Source organism: Mus pahari, chromosome 3 (genome assembly GCF_900095145.1).
Source record: "Mus pahari chromosome 3, PAHARI_EIJ_v1.1, whole genome shotgun sequence".
Lineage (NCBI taxonomy): Eukaryota > Metazoa > Chordata > Mammalia > Rodentia > Muridae > Mus > Mus pahari.
The window spans coordinates 52,221,454-52,239,205 of NC_034592.1; the positions used below are offsets into that span (position 1 = coordinate 52,221,454).

Genomic DNA, 17,752 nt, shown 5'->3' on the forward strand with positions numbered 1-17,752 from the left:
TGGACTCCAATGGTGAAGACCAGATATACCCTGACTACACCCCTAAACAGCAGGAAGTAGCTTAAGAGACACAACGCCCCTATTCCCTCTTCACCATTGGTTTCCCCTCTCTTTTTCTCCCCTTCTTTTATAATAACAAGAAGGGAGGAATGTTAGCACCAGGATACTGCAAGCCCTGCCTAACCATGTGACTCTTTACCTGTGTTGCCAGGATAACGACCTTCTATCCCATAATCCATTTGGTGTGATGTCATTTTCCATATAAGAGAGGAAGCCAACCCCTCCTCTCTCTCTCTCTCTCTCTCTCTCTCTCTCTCTCTCTCTCTCTCTCTCTCCTCTTCTCTACCCTTCTACCCGCTTCGCTGCCCCCCCCATTCCCGCATAATAAACCTCTCCCATGTGGAACACCTTGAAAAAAAAAAAAAAGAATGTGTTCTTTCAGATGATTGCAGTATTTTAGTGGGCAGGGAACAATTAAGCATATGTAGTCGAATTTTTACATTCTTCCTATGCAAGAAATATTATTTTTTAATTCATGAAAAGTTCTGCATAAATGCTCCTAATTTAATATGGGTGCACCCAGTGATGTTGCTTACTGGGATGAATTGTGATTTCATTCTTCCCCATGATCTCTCAGAAATTAGCTAGGAAGGGAATATCTGAGCCCCAGATCTTGCCAGACATGCACAATGATAATTGTGCTTTCATTGTGTCTGTCGCTTAAGTATGTCCTGGCATGCTGTTGGATGCATCCTTCTTATTATTTGTCACTGAAAGAGGCAATATTGCTCTAATCTGCGAGAAGGATGCGTTTTTAGAAAAGATGTTATATGTTGACATAATCATTTCTGGTGACTTCTGTGGTGCTACAGATTCCAGAGAGTTCTTGTGATTTCAGATTACTGATCAAGCTAGAAGGCCTCATTATCTTGCATACGTTCTGGCTGAAGTAATTAAAATGGTTTTAATTTGCCACGTGAAGGTCATAGCTAATAAACTGAAGAGATATAACATAAAATTGACTAAGTATCCAAGTGTAATGAATGTTTTCCCTCAGTTTGCCAAAGACCTCATAAACTAGGTCATTCTAGGAAGTCTTTCATACAAAATATATCTTGTACCCAGTAGCATGGATTACCCCTGTCTGATTACCCAGAATGCATGACTTAGTTAAAATCGTGTGTCTTCTTAAACCAGCTTTAACTGAGAGGTCTATCTTCTACAGAGAAACCTGCTATCGTATTTCATACCTTTAATCCCAAATTGGCACTGTGGAACCCAAAATATATTGATTGTTGGAACTCCAAGTGTTTAAAAGCAGTGCTTGTAGACAGACACATATCTGAACAGAGTTTATGGTTTCTATGTATTTCTGTTCTGCACTGTTCAACATTCCTAGTTCTTCCCACTGAGTCTGCTGGGGCAGGGATTTTGTTGCCCTGGATTCCCCACCTCAGTAAAATTCTGTTCACTAGTATCCACCTCATGCTACTTGAACTAGACCTACAGATGCACCAGTGTAAAGATCTTCCCAGTGTGCAGGAATGTTATTATATTATCTGCTCTCAACTCAAGTATGTTCTTTCTGTAAGTGCACATGAAGACTACAATAGCTTTGGGACCTTGATCAGTCTGTTCCTAGTAAGTAAGTAGACCAAAGAAGCAAGTAAAAGAAGAGCTAAGCAGGCAAGCAAACCTCAAATTAAGCCAAATATGCTTCCTGATATAAATAAAAAGCTTTAGTGTCTCCAGGTGCAGAGCTCTCTCTAATGCTAAATATCAAGCTTAGTTGTATTTTAACAACAATTGTGTTGTCCTTGTCCAGGGTTTTATCTTAAAACTATTTTACAAGGCAGAGCTAAGTCTAAGAAATTCTGACAAAGCAGTGACCCTTAAGAGGAATGGGGTGAGTGGCTCACACATCACCTCGCTGTGACCTCCACCAGGGATCCTTGCCAGTAAAGAGCCCCTGTCACTGGTGGATATAAATGACGTAAGTCTCCTTCCTGGTCACCCAGGTAGTGCAGCGGAAGCCGAGTCACTATTGTCAAAGCCGTTTTCTTTAGACAACCATACTTGTTAATTAAATACTATTGTTTCATGTCAAGAATGTTTATGGAATCTTCTCCCAGCCTCAAAATGAGTTCCTAGGCTTATAAAAGAAAAGCAAATTCTCAAAACAACAGCATTGGGCTTTCCGGCTGTTTTGCGTAGATTGTGGGAACAGGGTCCAGCAGAGCTGGAGACTCAGGTTTCTGCTCCTTGGTTTTAGCTTTTCTATATTGAGGTTCTGCATAGAGTTCACCTGAACAATGGTTGGTTTTCTCCCTCACGAACCCCGTCAGTAGCTTAGTATGCATGGCTCTCATTTATCCCCTTTACGGAGACCATCTGTTTAATCATTCTTTTTAGAATATTGTTTTCCAGGATTAGCATTTTTTAAAAACAATTCATTCCCATTTTGATCATCATTTAATTTCTCTCCCCGAGACTCCTCACAGATGTTACAATGAGCAATCATAACTTACACTTTTTCATTATTGTGAAGCGTGAGTCGTCTGGGCCCGAGGATTCTCACACAAAGCAGCGGAGAGCTCTTCCACGCCGCTACTTCCTCATCTTTGCTATAAATCCTTCCTGACAGGTCTGTTCTCCCATCTCTGATTTTAAGATCATTTTCTTCTAAGACACTATGAAATCAGAAAAGCAAATAAATAAATATGCATTTATCTTGGTACCTTGCCTTCCTTTTACCTTTTACTTTCTTCCTCCTCTTACTTCTACAGTGTGTGTGTGTGTGTGTGTGTGCATGCATATACATAAATAAACTATTATACTTATCTTGCATATTTTCATAATTTATATATAATTATATATTTGTATAATATAAATAATAAACAAAATATAAATATATGTACATCTAATAAATATATAAATATATCTATATAGCTGTATTAAATATATAGCATTGCATATTAATATATCATATATATTATATATATTAGTGTACTTACTACACTGTGTCATATTTATTACACTCTTTTCTCCAGCAGACTCGAAGGTCCTTAGAAGGCAGACTACTCTCCATTCTAAAGCTCCATACTTGCCATAGGAACTAGTAGTATTGCATAGTGGTTAAGAAAATCTATTCATTTACTAAAATCAATTTATTAACCAATTATGTGAGACTTAACATTACCAAGGTGCCAGAAATAGAATAAAAAGCAAGACAAACAGAGGCTTTACCCACAGTGTATACACAATACAATAGGAGAAATATATGTGAAATCAGCCAGTAAAACTAATGTGGTATGATATTACTGTAAATTGGGAAAAAGCTATGTTGGTTAGATGCAATACACAATAAATGACTAAGCTGAGAAAATCAGGACTCCCACATAAGTCACTCAGAGTGGGCCAGTGTCTCGTAACAGTATTTCCATCGGAATTGAGACGCCCCCACCCCAAGTGTTCTGTTTTTGTTTGTATCTTCTGTTCCCTGTGTGTGAATCCTACCCTGTATTTCTGAAGGAGCTAAACTGGAAGAAGTATGTACCATTCTTTGTCTTTTGGCCCACTATTGTACAGAAGTCAACTCTCCAATCCTAACTGTTATCCAATGATCTTTTGTTTGCCTGGTTGTTTATTTTGTTTGATTGTTTGGTTTTATTTGATGCTTAAAAAAAAAGCTGTCTGTAAATATTTTCTACCATCATTTTAAAGAATTATCTCTATAAACTTGTCTTGACTATTTGGAAACAATTTTTGGGTCAAGTAAATCCCAAATTTAATTGTGAGTAACATCAGCCATTTGTTAGTAAGATTTGGACAAATGAGCTTTCGCACACGCCGGTCTTCCCAACTATAAAATACATCCTTCTGCTTTCACATGATATTATGGAGCTCAGAACTTGATACTGATCATGCAGTATCCCAGGCCCCTCTCAGAAGCAGAATCCTTGCTGGGATGCATGGCAATTGGTGCTTCTAGAATAGAGTGACTTTTCAGTCATATTCCCAATTTCTTCTTTATTTATGTTAGTAATTTTGTAAGGACCAGAGCATATCATTACTAGACACAATTTAAGTGCTTTATTTGAGTGATCTTATTTTCAATTTTACATAACACTTGAGTTGTTCATATTTTCATCTTTTTTCTCATTGAAACCACTTTGCATTGAATTGGTTGTTTTCTGTTCTTAATGGCACCAAAAATTTTAACCTTATTCTTTCTTGAACACAATGCATTCATTAGGCTCCATGTTATCCAGATTATTGAGCTCACAGAATCTGTCCGTTTCTCGGTCCATAAACAATTAAATAAAATGGAAATAAATGTTAATCTTTCAAAGTGGAGCCTTTCCTCTGCCTTGACTGTCTCAGAACTGAGGAGTAATTGACTTGTAATTTGATATAATTGTTTCCCCTTACGTTATAGTTTTCTTTCATTTGTATACATTTATTTATATCATTGTTTCTGGATCAGGAAATGTATTGACAGTAGAATTTATCTACTTTGGAATGAAGTAAGATAGATTTATGGTTACCCATGGTCCAGGAGATGGTCCTACTCCCATGTGTGTACATGCAGCAGGAAATGGGTTTAGTGGGTTTAAAAGAAAAAGGCAGCATTCCTCGCAGTTGGGAGGGGAAAGTTGTAGGGAGGTAGAGAAGGAACTGGAGGGGCAAGAATGGCCATAGATTTTTTTTCAAAACTTCTTATGTGAGTATATGAAATTATTAATAATAATAATTAAGTTATGTGGAAACAAATTAAGTCAACAATTAAAATGAAAGAAAAAAGCAGAATGTCACTTTGGGGGGGCACCCCGCATTCATCTCAAAGAATCCAGAATCACCCTCTGATTCTCACACTACTGTGTCTGGTGTCTCTGCTGTGTCTAGAGGTACAAAATGAGCTTCTGAAATGCTAATACTTACAGTGTGTTCGAACTTTCAGAATTGAAATGCTTGAATTCTATCATTCTAAGGCAGGTTATAACACTTTTATTCCCAGAATGAGTCTAAAGGGGTTTATACAGATGCTCAGGAGTAAACTTCCATGCCCAGAGTTTTCAGTGGTGCAGCTCAGGACTATATCTTACAGGGCAAACAGTATGAAATACACAAATGCATAGAAGTGGAGAAAAATATAAAATCAAAATAATGGAATCAAATCATAAACCAAGTGTTCATCAGCTAAGGCGAGAGAAAAAAGAGAAGCTTCGCTTTGAAGGACTAGCCCTTACTTCCATTTTTCTTTCCACTTTTCATTGCTTAAGGACCAAGAGTGAGAGAGATCCCATGAGCCCAATCACCCAGATAACATGCAAGCTAATGAACGCACCCTGTTCTGGTCTATATCAGATTTTTCTTAAAGGCATTCCTTCATTTTTAATTTCATGACTTGTTTTAGGATATGTGAGCAGTGCTGTATTTTCCATTGGAAATTTGTTGTTGTTTTGTTTGTTTTGTTTTGTTTATGTTTTTTTGTTTTATTTTTTATTAGCTATTTTCTTCATTTACATTTAAAATGCTATCCTCTTTCCCAGTTTCCTCTCTGAAAATCCCCTATACCCTCTCCTCTCTCCCTGCTCCCCAACCCATCCACTCCCACTTCCTGGCCCTGGCATTCCTCTATACTGGGCATAGAATCTTCTCAAGACCAAGGGCCTCTCCTCACATTGATGGTCAACTAGGCCATCCTCTGCTACATATGTAGCTAGAGACACAAGCTCTGGGGTACTGGTTAGTTCATATTGTTGTTCCTCCTGTAAGGTTGCACCTATTCAGCTCCTTGAGTTCTTTCTCTAGCTCCTTCACTGGGGACCCTGTGTTCCATCCAATAGATGACTGTGAGCATCCACTTCTGTATTTGCCAGGCACTGGCATAGCCTCACAGAAAACAGCTATATCAGGGTCATGTCAGCAAAATCTTGCTGGCATATGAAATAGTGTCTGGGTTTGGTGGTTGTTTATGGGATGGATCCCCGGGTGGAGCAGTCTCTGGATGGTCTTTCCTTCAATCTCTGCTCTTAACTTTGTCTCTCTAACTTCTTCCAGGGATATTTTGTTTCCCCTTCAAGAAGGAACGAAGTATTCACACTTTGGTCTTCCTTATTCTTGAGTTTCATGAGTTTTGCAAATTGTATCTTGGCTACTCTATGTTTCTGGGCAAATATCCACTTATCAGTGAGTGCATATCATGTGTGTTCTTTTGTAATTGGACCTCACTCAGGATGATATCCTCCAGATCCATCCATTTGCCTAAGAATTTCATAAATTCATTGTTTTTAATAGCTGAGTAGTACTCCATTGTGTAAATGTACCACATTTTCTGTATCCATTTCTCTGTTGAGGGACATCTGGGTTCTTTCCTGTGTCTGGCTATTATAAATAAAGCTGCTATGAACATAGTGGAGCATGTGTCCTTATTACCAGTTGGAACATCTTCTGGCTATATGCCCAGGAGTGGTATTTCTAGAGCTTCTCGGACAGGGTCCCTTTGGGCCTTTATCAGACTTTTGAAAACACTATTGCTCAGGGTGGAGCTTCTGCCTCCTCTGTTGGTCTGACTGCTGGTCCAAATTCAGATCGAAGCTTCCTTTGCCAACCCCTCTTAGATGTGTCTACTGCGTGCCCTCAAGCATTCTGTGTTAACCCCAGCCCAGAAATCATTCTGAACAGAGTTAAAACTATTAGATTCCTTGTCCGTTTAGTAAAATCTATTGTGATTGGGTTATGTGCCCGCACACCTGGTGACTAAGTCCAGAAATTGTTAATTATGTAAAATGTGTGTCTACGGGCGATGGCTGTAGTTGATAGAAGCTTTATGTAATCCGATTATTTAGATAATGACCTAGAGCCCTTGTGATCTTGGACAAACTATCATTTTAGTTCCTCCATTTTTTTTAACTGGGTGAACAAATATAGTGATATCTACTTTATGAGTCTGTGATGCTAAATGCACTAATGCAGGTAAAATGCATTAGAATAGCTTCTGATACACAGAATCACTTCGACTTTCACATGCAAACCAGAGCAGAATTAAAGGCCAGGCTTGATAGTACTTATAACACTCTCTCTCTCTCTCTCTCTCTCTCTCTCTCTCTCTCTCTCTCTCTCTCTCTCTCTCTCTTTCTCTCTCCCATTTGTGTGTGTGTGTGTGTGTGTGTTTGTGTGTGTGTATGTTGCTAGTCAAACGCTCTGTCATCAAGGTACATCTCTATACCTTGGTCTTTTGAAATGGGTTTTTATATGTGTTTGGGGCTGACCCTCAAACTTAAAACCCTCTTGCCATTTCTTCCCAGATACTGAAATTACAGGTGTGCACCACCATGCCTGGCTTTTAAAAAAAAATGACTTATTGTCAGTTAGTGTAAAAATAATGGATTTCACCATAACATTTTCATACATGTATATCATTGAACTGTGTTTATGTACCCTCATTGTGGCCCTTTCTGATGTTCTTCATTCCTTAAAAAAAAAATCCCTGTTCTGCATTTGTATCAATCATTGATAGTGTTAGATGATAGGTGATGGATGGATGGGCAGACTCACATACATACATAATACATACATACATACATACATATGGATGGATAGACAGATTCTGCATATGAAAGAAGAGAAGCTATATTTGTTTTACTTCTCCCAGTACATCTTATTTCTCCTACTTCTGTTTCTAGTTCCTATAGGCATATATGACATCTATATATAATAATTCACACATGATATATTTAAATATATGTATTAGTTGTAGATTTTACATATAAAAATATTTGTTTTTCTGAATCTATTTTTCTTTAACTTGACATGATGATTTCTAGTTTTATCTATTTTCCTACAACTGACTTAATCTTATTCTTCCTTAAAATTAAGTAATAATTCCATTGGAATGTGTATCCTATTTTATCTGGTACTGTGTTAATGGGTGTTTGGCTGGTTCCCTAGCTTAGCTGTGACATGCTGTAACAAACATGGGTTCACAAGATTAACCACTGTGGTGTATTGACTTAGGTTCCTTTAGGTTTATAGCCAGGAGTGGAACTACTGGATCATATGATAGTTCTGTGTGGTATTTACTAAGGAACTTTCATGCTTATTTCCATAATGGCTACAGTAGTTTGTGTTCCTATGAGCAGAGTATAAGTGCTTTGTTTTCCAGACATCTATATTAGAATGTTATTTGTTGTCATTTATTTTGTTGATGATGTTCTGACCCAGGTTGAAATGGAGTATCAGTGTATTCTTAATTTTAATTTTTCTATTGCTAAAAATGTTGAATGAATTTTTTATGCAATTATTGATCATTTGTATTTCTTCCTTTGAAAACTGACCAGTTAATAGTATGCCCATTTGTTGACTGAATGATTTTAATTGGGAATGGTTTAATTTTTTAATGTTTTATATATTAGTGCCTGGTCATGTGCATAGGTGGCTAAGAGTTTTTCTCCCATTCTGAAGGCTTTATGTAGCTTTGAACCTCCTCAAAAGTGAGTGTATGGTTCAAAGCATTTATTATTTATGCTGTGTGTCTGAACAGTTATTTTGTGTTTTAAATAGCATATCCAATAACAAGTACTTTCAAATTAAGCATTCCAAATTAAAACCATCCAATCAACTAATGAGCATATTAGCTTGTCCCAGCCCTGTACCAGGTACCACTGGAACCTTTAAAACTCTAAGATATAGACCTAGAATACAACATGAGAATTGGATCCTTTCAGTCTGCACAGGAGGGATCTCAAGGAGTCTGAGACTCACTGGTGTATAAAATATGGAGTCTCCTTGTGAAGAGCAATGTCTGGCAACTCAGTGGTTCTGTTTTGAGGTAGGAAAAACCATTGAAAACATCAGTCATGTCATGGGAGAAAGTCTCGTAGAACCTGAATGTTCTTAGTAGGGAAGAAGGCCCTGGAGTACATGCAGAAGCAGAAGAGGTGATGCCAGTAGAGCCCCTGGATCTTTGCACCTGATCTTGGGAGGGGAGGGGAAAGAATACAGGAGGGGAAAGAATACAGGAGGAGCACTACAGGAAGAGTTTCTTGGCTTCCTCCTGTATTGCTCTCAATGGGGAAAATACATTTAAAAGCAGCATGTGTAGCAGCCAAATCGTAAAGAGCATTTAAATTGTGTGGTGGAAGCTTTGACTTCAAAAGAAAAATTGGGCACAGACTGCAGTTAAGGGGTGTGGTACGGAACATGTCTGAAAGGCAACCATGATGACTGATCTCCACTGTCAGTTGGACTGGGTTCAGAATCACCCAGGAGACACATATCTGAGACATTGTTTCCAGAGAGGTTTAACTGAGGATAGAAGTCCTGCTCTAAATGTAGGTGGCACTGTCTCCTGGGATTAATAGAACGGGGAGAGAGGGAGCAAGCTACCTGCTCTCCGTTTCCTGGTCTTCTCAGCAATGCAAGGCTGTCTCATATTCCTGCTCCTGTGCTCCTGTGCTCCTGCCGCGGCGGACTGCGCCCTCTCAAACAGTAAGCCTGTCTTCTTTTACAATCCTTTCTGTGAGTTGCTGCACCATAGAAATGAGGTGGGGTGTGGGAGCAACTGATAGAAGCAACACAGAAGCCAGAAACTGGGCAAGCTGATTGATCAAGCTTAACTACATTGTCCCCAGTCTTCATGAAATATGATCTTGAAGAGTTGCAGGGAGAAGGGGCAGGGGAGGGGGTGGCAAATCTCATAAGATCACCTCTATGTTGTAGGTGATTTGGGGGAAAAAATACAGCTCTCGAACAAGAGTGCAAACAGATTGTAGCTATGTGGGAAGGAATTTTGATTCTTAGTCTTTTATTTTGAAATGAAATTATTTGTAACAGAGGAATATGAATTATACAAGATCTGGAATTTATTTCTATCATTTATAGTCAGAGTATACTTAATCTTTAGTAAGACATACCAATATTTAATTTTTTTTCTTAATTGTTAGGTGCCAATTGATTATGCTACCCTAACAACTTTACTATGGTTGTAAATGCTTGCTAAAAATCTCACTTCTTATTCCTTTGAGGTAAAAACTGTTTCACAATATTGCCCAGGCTGACTTCAAATTCACCGTCTTTGTCTTTCTGTTGTTGAGTGCTGAGATTACAGGCCCATGCTCCCACCCTTGGCCTCATTTCATCTTGCTTTAAGATTTTGTATTTCTTATGATAGCTGTTTCCTCCTCTTTTGGAGGCCAGGGGGAGAAATCTGTGACTTGCCACGTAAGCTATAGATTTTGTTGTGACCGTGTAGCAAAGTAACATCACTAGAGTATAGTGTGCAGTAAAATGTAAGGTAATATAAATAGGACGAAAAGAACGTACTGGAATGAGCATCTACATGTACTAGAGTCAGAAGCTTGCTGCAAGTCACATAGACCGGCCAGGGATTAGCTAAAAGAGACCTTGGTGCTCAGTGAAAATCTAGGATGCTAGATGGTTTTGCATTTGAATGTCTTGGAACATCAAATCTCTATAACTGGAAACATGTGGATTGTTAGTAAGAGAGACTCAGTAGAAATGCTAACTACAACCAAAGTTACTTTGTGATATTGGACATCCCAGTTTAAGCAGTATATATATAAAGGATGCTGGGTTGGGCAGAAAGCCCAGTCAGAAAGTACTTGTGTGTAAGGACTTGAGTTTAAGTCCATCTCCCACAAAAAGAGCTGAGCATGGCAAGTAGAGACAGGGGAATTTGAGACAGACAGATCCTGGGGGCATGTTATTCAGTCAGTATAACTGAACAGGAAACTCCAGGTTCAGTAAGAGACCCTCCCCCCCTCAAAAATAAAAAAACTAAGACAAAGAATAGTAGACTAAGATAACCTAGCATCAACCCCTCACTTACATATATGTGTACATACATGCATATCTACACATACATGTCCTCATATGAACACTTTCATTCAAATGCCAAGGAGAAAATATAGAATGGATCATACTAAGAAACCATGTCCAATAATAAAGATTTTCTGAGATGACAGGATCAAGTTCTGAAATAGTCACAAAACATAACTAAGTAGCTTTAGAAAATATACCACAGGGCCTTGTCACATTATATCTTACATGCACTTATTCCTGGTCCTTTCTTCTCTGGAAATTTCCCTACGTGGGGGTAAAAGTCTAATTTTAATTTTTCTCTGCAGGACACTCAGAGTTGGACAATCTAAATAGTAAATATTTCTATCTAAATAGGGACTCTTTCCTACAGAGATGAAAGGATATCTGTGATCTCTAGAGTATTTTCACTACTTAATGGATGAATTGTCAAGTTCACCAAGCACAGTCATAGCCATAATTAATGAAATTTACAGGGTAATAAATTAAATAATTAAACTACCTTCTATATTTAGAACATCCTTGATTTACTTCTTATGAAGTGTTTGCCTTTATTACTAAGCTGCTCCTCACAAAAATATTCTGCTCATGTTCAGGGAAAACTTTTTCAAGATGTCTTGCATGAAGGAAACAATAGGTGTTTTTATAATCATAACAAGTGAAATCTACATTTAGGGCTTACTGATGAATGAGATTAATATGGAAAAGATATATATATATATATATATATATATATATATATATATATATATCCACAGCCATCATGAGTAGGCAAGGAGCGAGTGTTCCCATGAGCCATTACTTAGAAAACAAGCTTTTGCACAGAGGGAGGCCTGCATGCACTCCTTCGAGAATGCAGTTTGTCTCAGCCGTGGGTTGATGAGTCCCTGCCAGCATTAATCTATGTCCTTGTCTCACTGAGAGCATGCTGAACTGACAGATTACTTCTATCATGCCCTCATTCTTGGATTGTTCCGGGTAAGAACTGTTCTTGTGATCCCAGCAGCACAGTGCAACTTTATGTCCCGTAGGCGTGCTTTTCAGGGGCCTGAGAGACACACATATTATTTCAAGGACGTGATGTTTGCTGAGTAAGGTGGTCATGGCTCCCACTGAGATGGGGTCACTTCTGATCCAGGGCGCACTTCCTCTGACATCAGAGATGTCACTGTGAGCTGAGTGTAAAGACAGCTCTCGGGTGTGGGTGTCTGTAACCTCCGGTCTGGTTATACTACGGGTCTCCCCAGCTGTATCTGTAGTCACTAACGATGAGAGGTTAAGGGTTGCGTTTAAGCATCTTCTGTGGCCAGAGCATTTAAAAAGCCATTTATTTCAACACCATTGTTTCTCCTTCCTCTGACTTCTGCTGTCCCGGGAACTCTATGCGTGACAGCTCATCTCATTCATCCTCAGCCACACTGAAGTGGGGATTTTTGGACTCTGACCAAATGACATCCTTGTTTGCTTCCTTGTGTTCATAGATGACTAAGAATGGCACTGTAGAGTCTGAGGAAGCTAGCACTCTGACCGTGGATGACATTTCCGATGACGATATTGATTTAGACAACACAGAAGTGGATGAATACTTCTTCCTACAACCCCTGCCCACAAAAAAGCGGAGAGCTCTGCTGCGAGCCTCGGGGGTGAAGAAGATCGACGTTGAAGAGAAGCACGAACTGCGGGCCATCCGTCTGTCTCGGGAGGACTGCGGCTGTGACTGCAGAGTGTTCTGCGATCCAGAAACGTGTACCTGCAGCCTGGCAGGCATTAAATGTCAGGTAAGGATTGGGAGCTCGCACATCTGAAAAAATGACTGTCGCATGCCACCCCAGAAAGAAGCAGTCATGTGTACAATAAGATATTTTTTTTTACCTGAAGAAAAAAAAAAAATACTGGCAAGGAAAGATACATAATTCAAGGGGAAAGAAATGCCCTAATTCAAAGGCATTCATAAAATGCTTATACTGTGCATACTGTGAATGGCAATTCAAACTGCAGCTGAGTTTATTGAAGGTGTTTCCTCCCAGATTTGGTCATTACACCAGTTTATTTTAGCTTTTTTACACACAGTCTTGGAGAGGACCCTGTCTGCTCCATTTCAGTTCATATTTTCTGGTTCATCCACGGGGTGTAAGTAACAATCCATCACCAATGGTATAGACTTGCTGGAGAAGTCCCTAGCCAGACAGACCTTTTAAAAAGCAAATTGTGGAGCTGGAGAGATGGCTCAGCGGTTAGGAGCACTGACTGCTCTTCCAGAGGTCCTGAGTTCAAATCCCAGCAACCACGTGATGGCTCACAACCATCTGTAATGGGATCGATCCAATGCCCTCTTCTGGTGCGTGTCCAAAGACAGCTACAGTGTACTCATACAAATAAAATAAATAAATCTTTAAAACAAAAAAAAAACAAACAATAATTAAAAATAAAAACCTTTAAAACAAAAAACAAGCAATTTTTAAAATAAAAAACCAAAAAGCAAGTTATACTCCTACCTTGTTTGAAGTAGGCATGTCAGGGAAACACTTGGGGCTCTGTCATTTTTACAGTGAGCAGGTTGAGATGCTGTCAAACAGATGGCGGAATCTAACTTATCTGTGAACAAGGTTTTCCAGGGGCGCAGGCACTTGGCCTATCTGTTGCCTGTGATGGACTTCACAGTCCTGAGATGACATGGTTGCAGACTCCCAAATGCTCTCCTACCCCTTTTCAATGAAACATAAAATAGACTTACAATTTGCAGCCCTTACTTGGGGCTGCGACTGTTTCCTTAACAAGAAAAGGACATCTGTCTGATGGTGGCAACAAGATTGGCTTGAGGAGAACGAAGAAGCAGCAAGGAGAAAATTTTTTTACAATTTGAGAATAACCTCATAAACGGCGGAAAGTCTGTCTCGTTTCTCGGAGGCTGAACTTTAAGTTTATATGAAAAATAGCGGGAATGGCTTTTCTTGCCTCACTGGGATGGCTATACTTTGAAAACTATCTCTTTAAAATGAATTAAAAAGAAAAGCAATTGTTTATCAATTCTTTGAAAAAGTGACTCTCCGGTCCTATCCATCTGAAATTTAGTGGAGCCTTGTGAATGGTTACCTGCTTTTGCTTTATGCAGAAATAGTTTTATCCATTTAAAAGGAAAAAAATTGTTCAATTCGCTTCAAAAGAGAAAGGCCGTTCAAAGCCAAGGGCAGGGCAGTTTCCTTCTGAGCAACTGATGGGAGCATTTTCCCTCTCCGTCCCCTCTCTCCTTTCTTTCCTGTTTTGAGTCTGGTGCCTCTCGGACATAATAGGCAAATACTCTACCCCCACTGAGCTAACATTTTTGGGCTGGTCTTCAGCTTGCAGGTCTCCCGATTCCCTACAGTTGCATTCTTTGGCACAGGAGAGGTCCATTTGGAATGGGCTTCTATTCTCAAGAGGGAAACAGGGCAAACAACTTGCATCCACATATCAAGGGTCTGCTGAGAAGACACAGCGTCCAGACGATAGCAGTATGGCGCTGGGTGACCCTAAGTAGTGTCACCCCAGACATCCGGAGCAGTGTAGGTCATCTGATAAAAGGGAAGAACTGAGTAGCGTATGATGATGTCATCGAAGTTAGACTAGGGGTCCCCGGGGAACAGTCTGCCTGTGACTTATAAGCGGGTGAGTGAGTTGGAATGAGCCAGAAGGGAACAGGGGTTGCAAGATGGGAACAAAATCAAACGCAAACAGGGAAGGGAAGTAGAGAGTGGAGAAATTCAAAAGCCCTGAGGGCACAATCAAATTTAAAATCTCAATTATCCTCCAGCCACCACTGTTTTAAACATACATGTAGAAACGGGTCGCTGCCACAACTTAAGTCTTCACTTCCCCGGGCTTATTTGCCATTTGCTAAGAAGCAAGTAGATCCTGAGTACGTGACTTCATTCAGAGGAGTTGTTGCAAAGTCCTTGATTGTATTTGCTCTGAAATAGTTCCTTGCTGCTAATCTGTGTTCTTCCTTCCAAGGTGGATCGTATGTCTTTCCCATGTGGCTGCACTAAAGAAGGCTGTAGTAACACAGCAGGTAGAATTGAATTTAATCCTATCCGTGTCCGGACTCATTTTTTGCACACAATAATGAAACTTGAACTGGAGAAGAACCGAGAGCAGCAAACCCCCACGCTGAACGGCTGCCACGGAGAGATAAGCACCCACGGTCCTTCCATGGGCCCTGTCGCTCACTCTGTAGAATATGCCATCGCAGACAATTTCGAGATTGAAACCGAACCCCAGGCTGCTGTGCTGCACCTGCAGGAGGAACTGGATTGCCAAGGAGACGAGGAGGAAGAGGAGGAGGACGGAAGCAGTTTCTGCAGTGGAGCCACTGACTCTAGCACCCAAAGCCTGGCTCCCAGTGAATCAGATGAGGAAGAGGAGGAGGAGGAGGAAGAAGAAGAAGAGGAGGAGGAAGATGACGACGACGAAAAGGGAGACAGCTTTGTAGAAGGGCTCGGAGCCCATACGGAAGTCGTCCCCCTTCCATCTGTCCTCTGTTACTCCGATGGCACCGCAGTTCATGAAAGCCACACAAAAAATGCTTCATTTTACGCTAGCTCTTCAACTCTCTACTACCAAATAGATAGTCACATCCCAGGACCTCCTAGCCAGCTCTCTGAGAACTATTCTGATAGAGATACTGTCAAAAACGGTGCCCTTTCGCTGGTGCCTTACGCCATGACCCCAGAGCGGTTTGTTGACTACGCCAGGCAAGCGGAAGAGGCCTATGGAGCCTCCCACTACCCAGCTGCCAATCCGTCTGTCATCGTTTGCTGCCCCACCTCTGAAAACGATAGTGGGGTGCCCTGCAACCCCTTGTATCCTGAACACAGGTCCAATCTTCCCCAAGTGGAGTTTCACTCATACTTGAAAGGCCCTGCCCAGGAAGGGTTCGTCTCCACATTGAATGGCGACAGCCACATTTCAGAGCATCCTGCAGAAAATCCTTTGAGCCTTGCAGAAAAGAGCAGATTGCATGAGGAGTGCATTCAGTCCCCCGTGGTGGAAACGGTCCCCGTTTAGTTGCTTAAATTATTCTATTATAGGACCAAGTCTTCTATTTCAGGCACTGTATTGCCTTTGCTGGGTTCATCGTTGTTTAAACCTGAAGACCAAGAATTATGTGGACTGTGATTAATCTTCCAGACAGTATTTCCTTCCTTCCTTCCTTTCTAGCTTCCCAACTGTGGCGTGGCACAAATACAGTCGCTATGGGGATTTTAAACGATTTTGAACTGTTTTGATAGAAAATGCTAAATTTAAAAAAAAAAAATGCATATCTCACAGTTGCCTACCTGTCAAACTGTGTGAAACCTGCCAAGCTATGCAGATCATAGCTCCAAGTTTTAGATTATCGGGCCTGTGCAAGATTGTTAACTAAGACTAGAAAACAAGCAGATTTAGAGTCCTAATTTTTCGATATATCTTAAGATGATGGTGACTTTTTAATGTAAAAGTAATTATTGTAAGAAAAAAAAAGATTGAATCGTTTCTTGTGTATTTTATTTATGGTAGTTTAGAAGTCATGCTTTGAAGAAAATGAACAGCATGTTCATTGAAGCTGAAGACGTGTTAGCTAGCACCACACAGAGCATGCCCAGACGATTGCATCTGGAATCCACCCACATTTTTACGATCATGACTGAGCAGATTTGCAAATACTTTCTTAAGGATGAAATAGGCCTATTTTTGCTATTTGGGACAAATGAGTCTATATGTGCAGGTCCTTATGCAGTTTTCTCTCACGTTAAGAGTTAGGACAATCCTCTGGCGAGGGTCTAGTCCTCCGCTCTCCCTCAGCTGAGATAGACGGAATTGCCTTTCCTTTTCAAACAGTGTCATCTTGTTTATTAGCTTGGACAGCACCTTTAAACTCAACTCCCTCCTTCAGAATGCACTTTAGTGCCCCTTCATGGTACCTCGTGTGGGATGGGGGTCTCAGAAGGCTTTGAAATATTTTTTTTAATTATTAAAAAAAAAAGTAACTAAGGTTCATACACTAGAGAGAGGATTCTTCCAATGACATGAAGGAAAATGACTTGTTTCTTGTTTTCCTTCACTGCTACTAGGACCTAACTCAATCCTTACAGAGAGAAGGCTGGGGGGTGGGGGTGGGGGTGGGGGCAGAACCTCAGCATCCCATCTACAGCCCCTTCAACCGGTCTCTACAAATGCAGAAATGTGTAATGAGATTTCCACTTAACGACTAGCTGATCAAAGGCAGGCCAGGGGGCCTACTTACCCACTAGGCTTCATTTTGTGGAGCTTTTTTTTTTTTAAAAAATCTGTCTTGCCTGGGGTAGTCAGCAGCCCAGCCCAGAATGCATTGCGAAGGCAGCCACCTCTCATTCTCTTCCTTAGTCAAGAGAATGGATAGAAAGGAGACACACCCCCGACCGCCTCCAGAATGCCTGCTTCAAGCCTCGGAGGACTTGGAGCAACTTCTTTCCCATCAGCTTAAGCATCTATAGAACGAGTGTTCCGGTCCCCCCACCCCCACCCCCACCCCCACCCCCACCCCGATGCAGTCATCCTGTTGAATCTGTTTTCCAGTTCTGACATTGTATTGTGATATCATTTCTCATGCTTTATGGCTATTTAGAAGGTAGACACAGCCCTGCTTTGTAGTAACGGCATCTTCTAAGTTTTTGATGCCTCCTTGATGTGGGCATTTGAATAACTTTCAGATTTCAGTTCCTTACAGAATACTATTTGATCTGACCAGGCTTCTGTGTGCTGCAGAGTCCTCTGGTGAGACTCTACTTAAACTCCATGTGGGGAAAGTGTGTTCGCTTGTGGAGTTGTTTCTTCTCTAAGCCACCTCAAGACTAAATGAACACTAATTTTTACTATCATTAAAAGGACTTTGGGTTTGTCATGCTATTTATTG

The 17,752-nt window shown here is 40.4% G+C and overlaps 1 protein-coding gene across 4 annotated transcripts in view; it reads left to right on the forward strand.

Annotated features, from left to right (window-relative positions):
• Positions 1–17,346, forward strand: part of Csrnp3 (cysteine and serine rich nuclear protein 3) — a 184,103-nt gene extending 166,757 nt beyond the window's left edge. For 3 of the 4 annotated variants that reach the window (XM_029536619.1, XM_021193094.2, XM_021193095.2), the window contains 2 exons: positions 12,324–12,620; positions 14,833–17,346. In XM_029536619.1, the coding sequence (XP_029392479.1) occupies positions 12,324–12,620; positions 14,833–15,885 (1,350 nt within the window). In that variant the 3' untranslated portion in view covers positions 15,886–17,346. The remainder of the gene's footprint in view (positions 1–12,323; positions 12,621–14,832) is intronic. The other variant, XM_021193093.1, reaches the window with a different exon arrangement.
• The last annotated feature ends 406 nt before the right edge of the window (positions 17,347–17,752 follow it).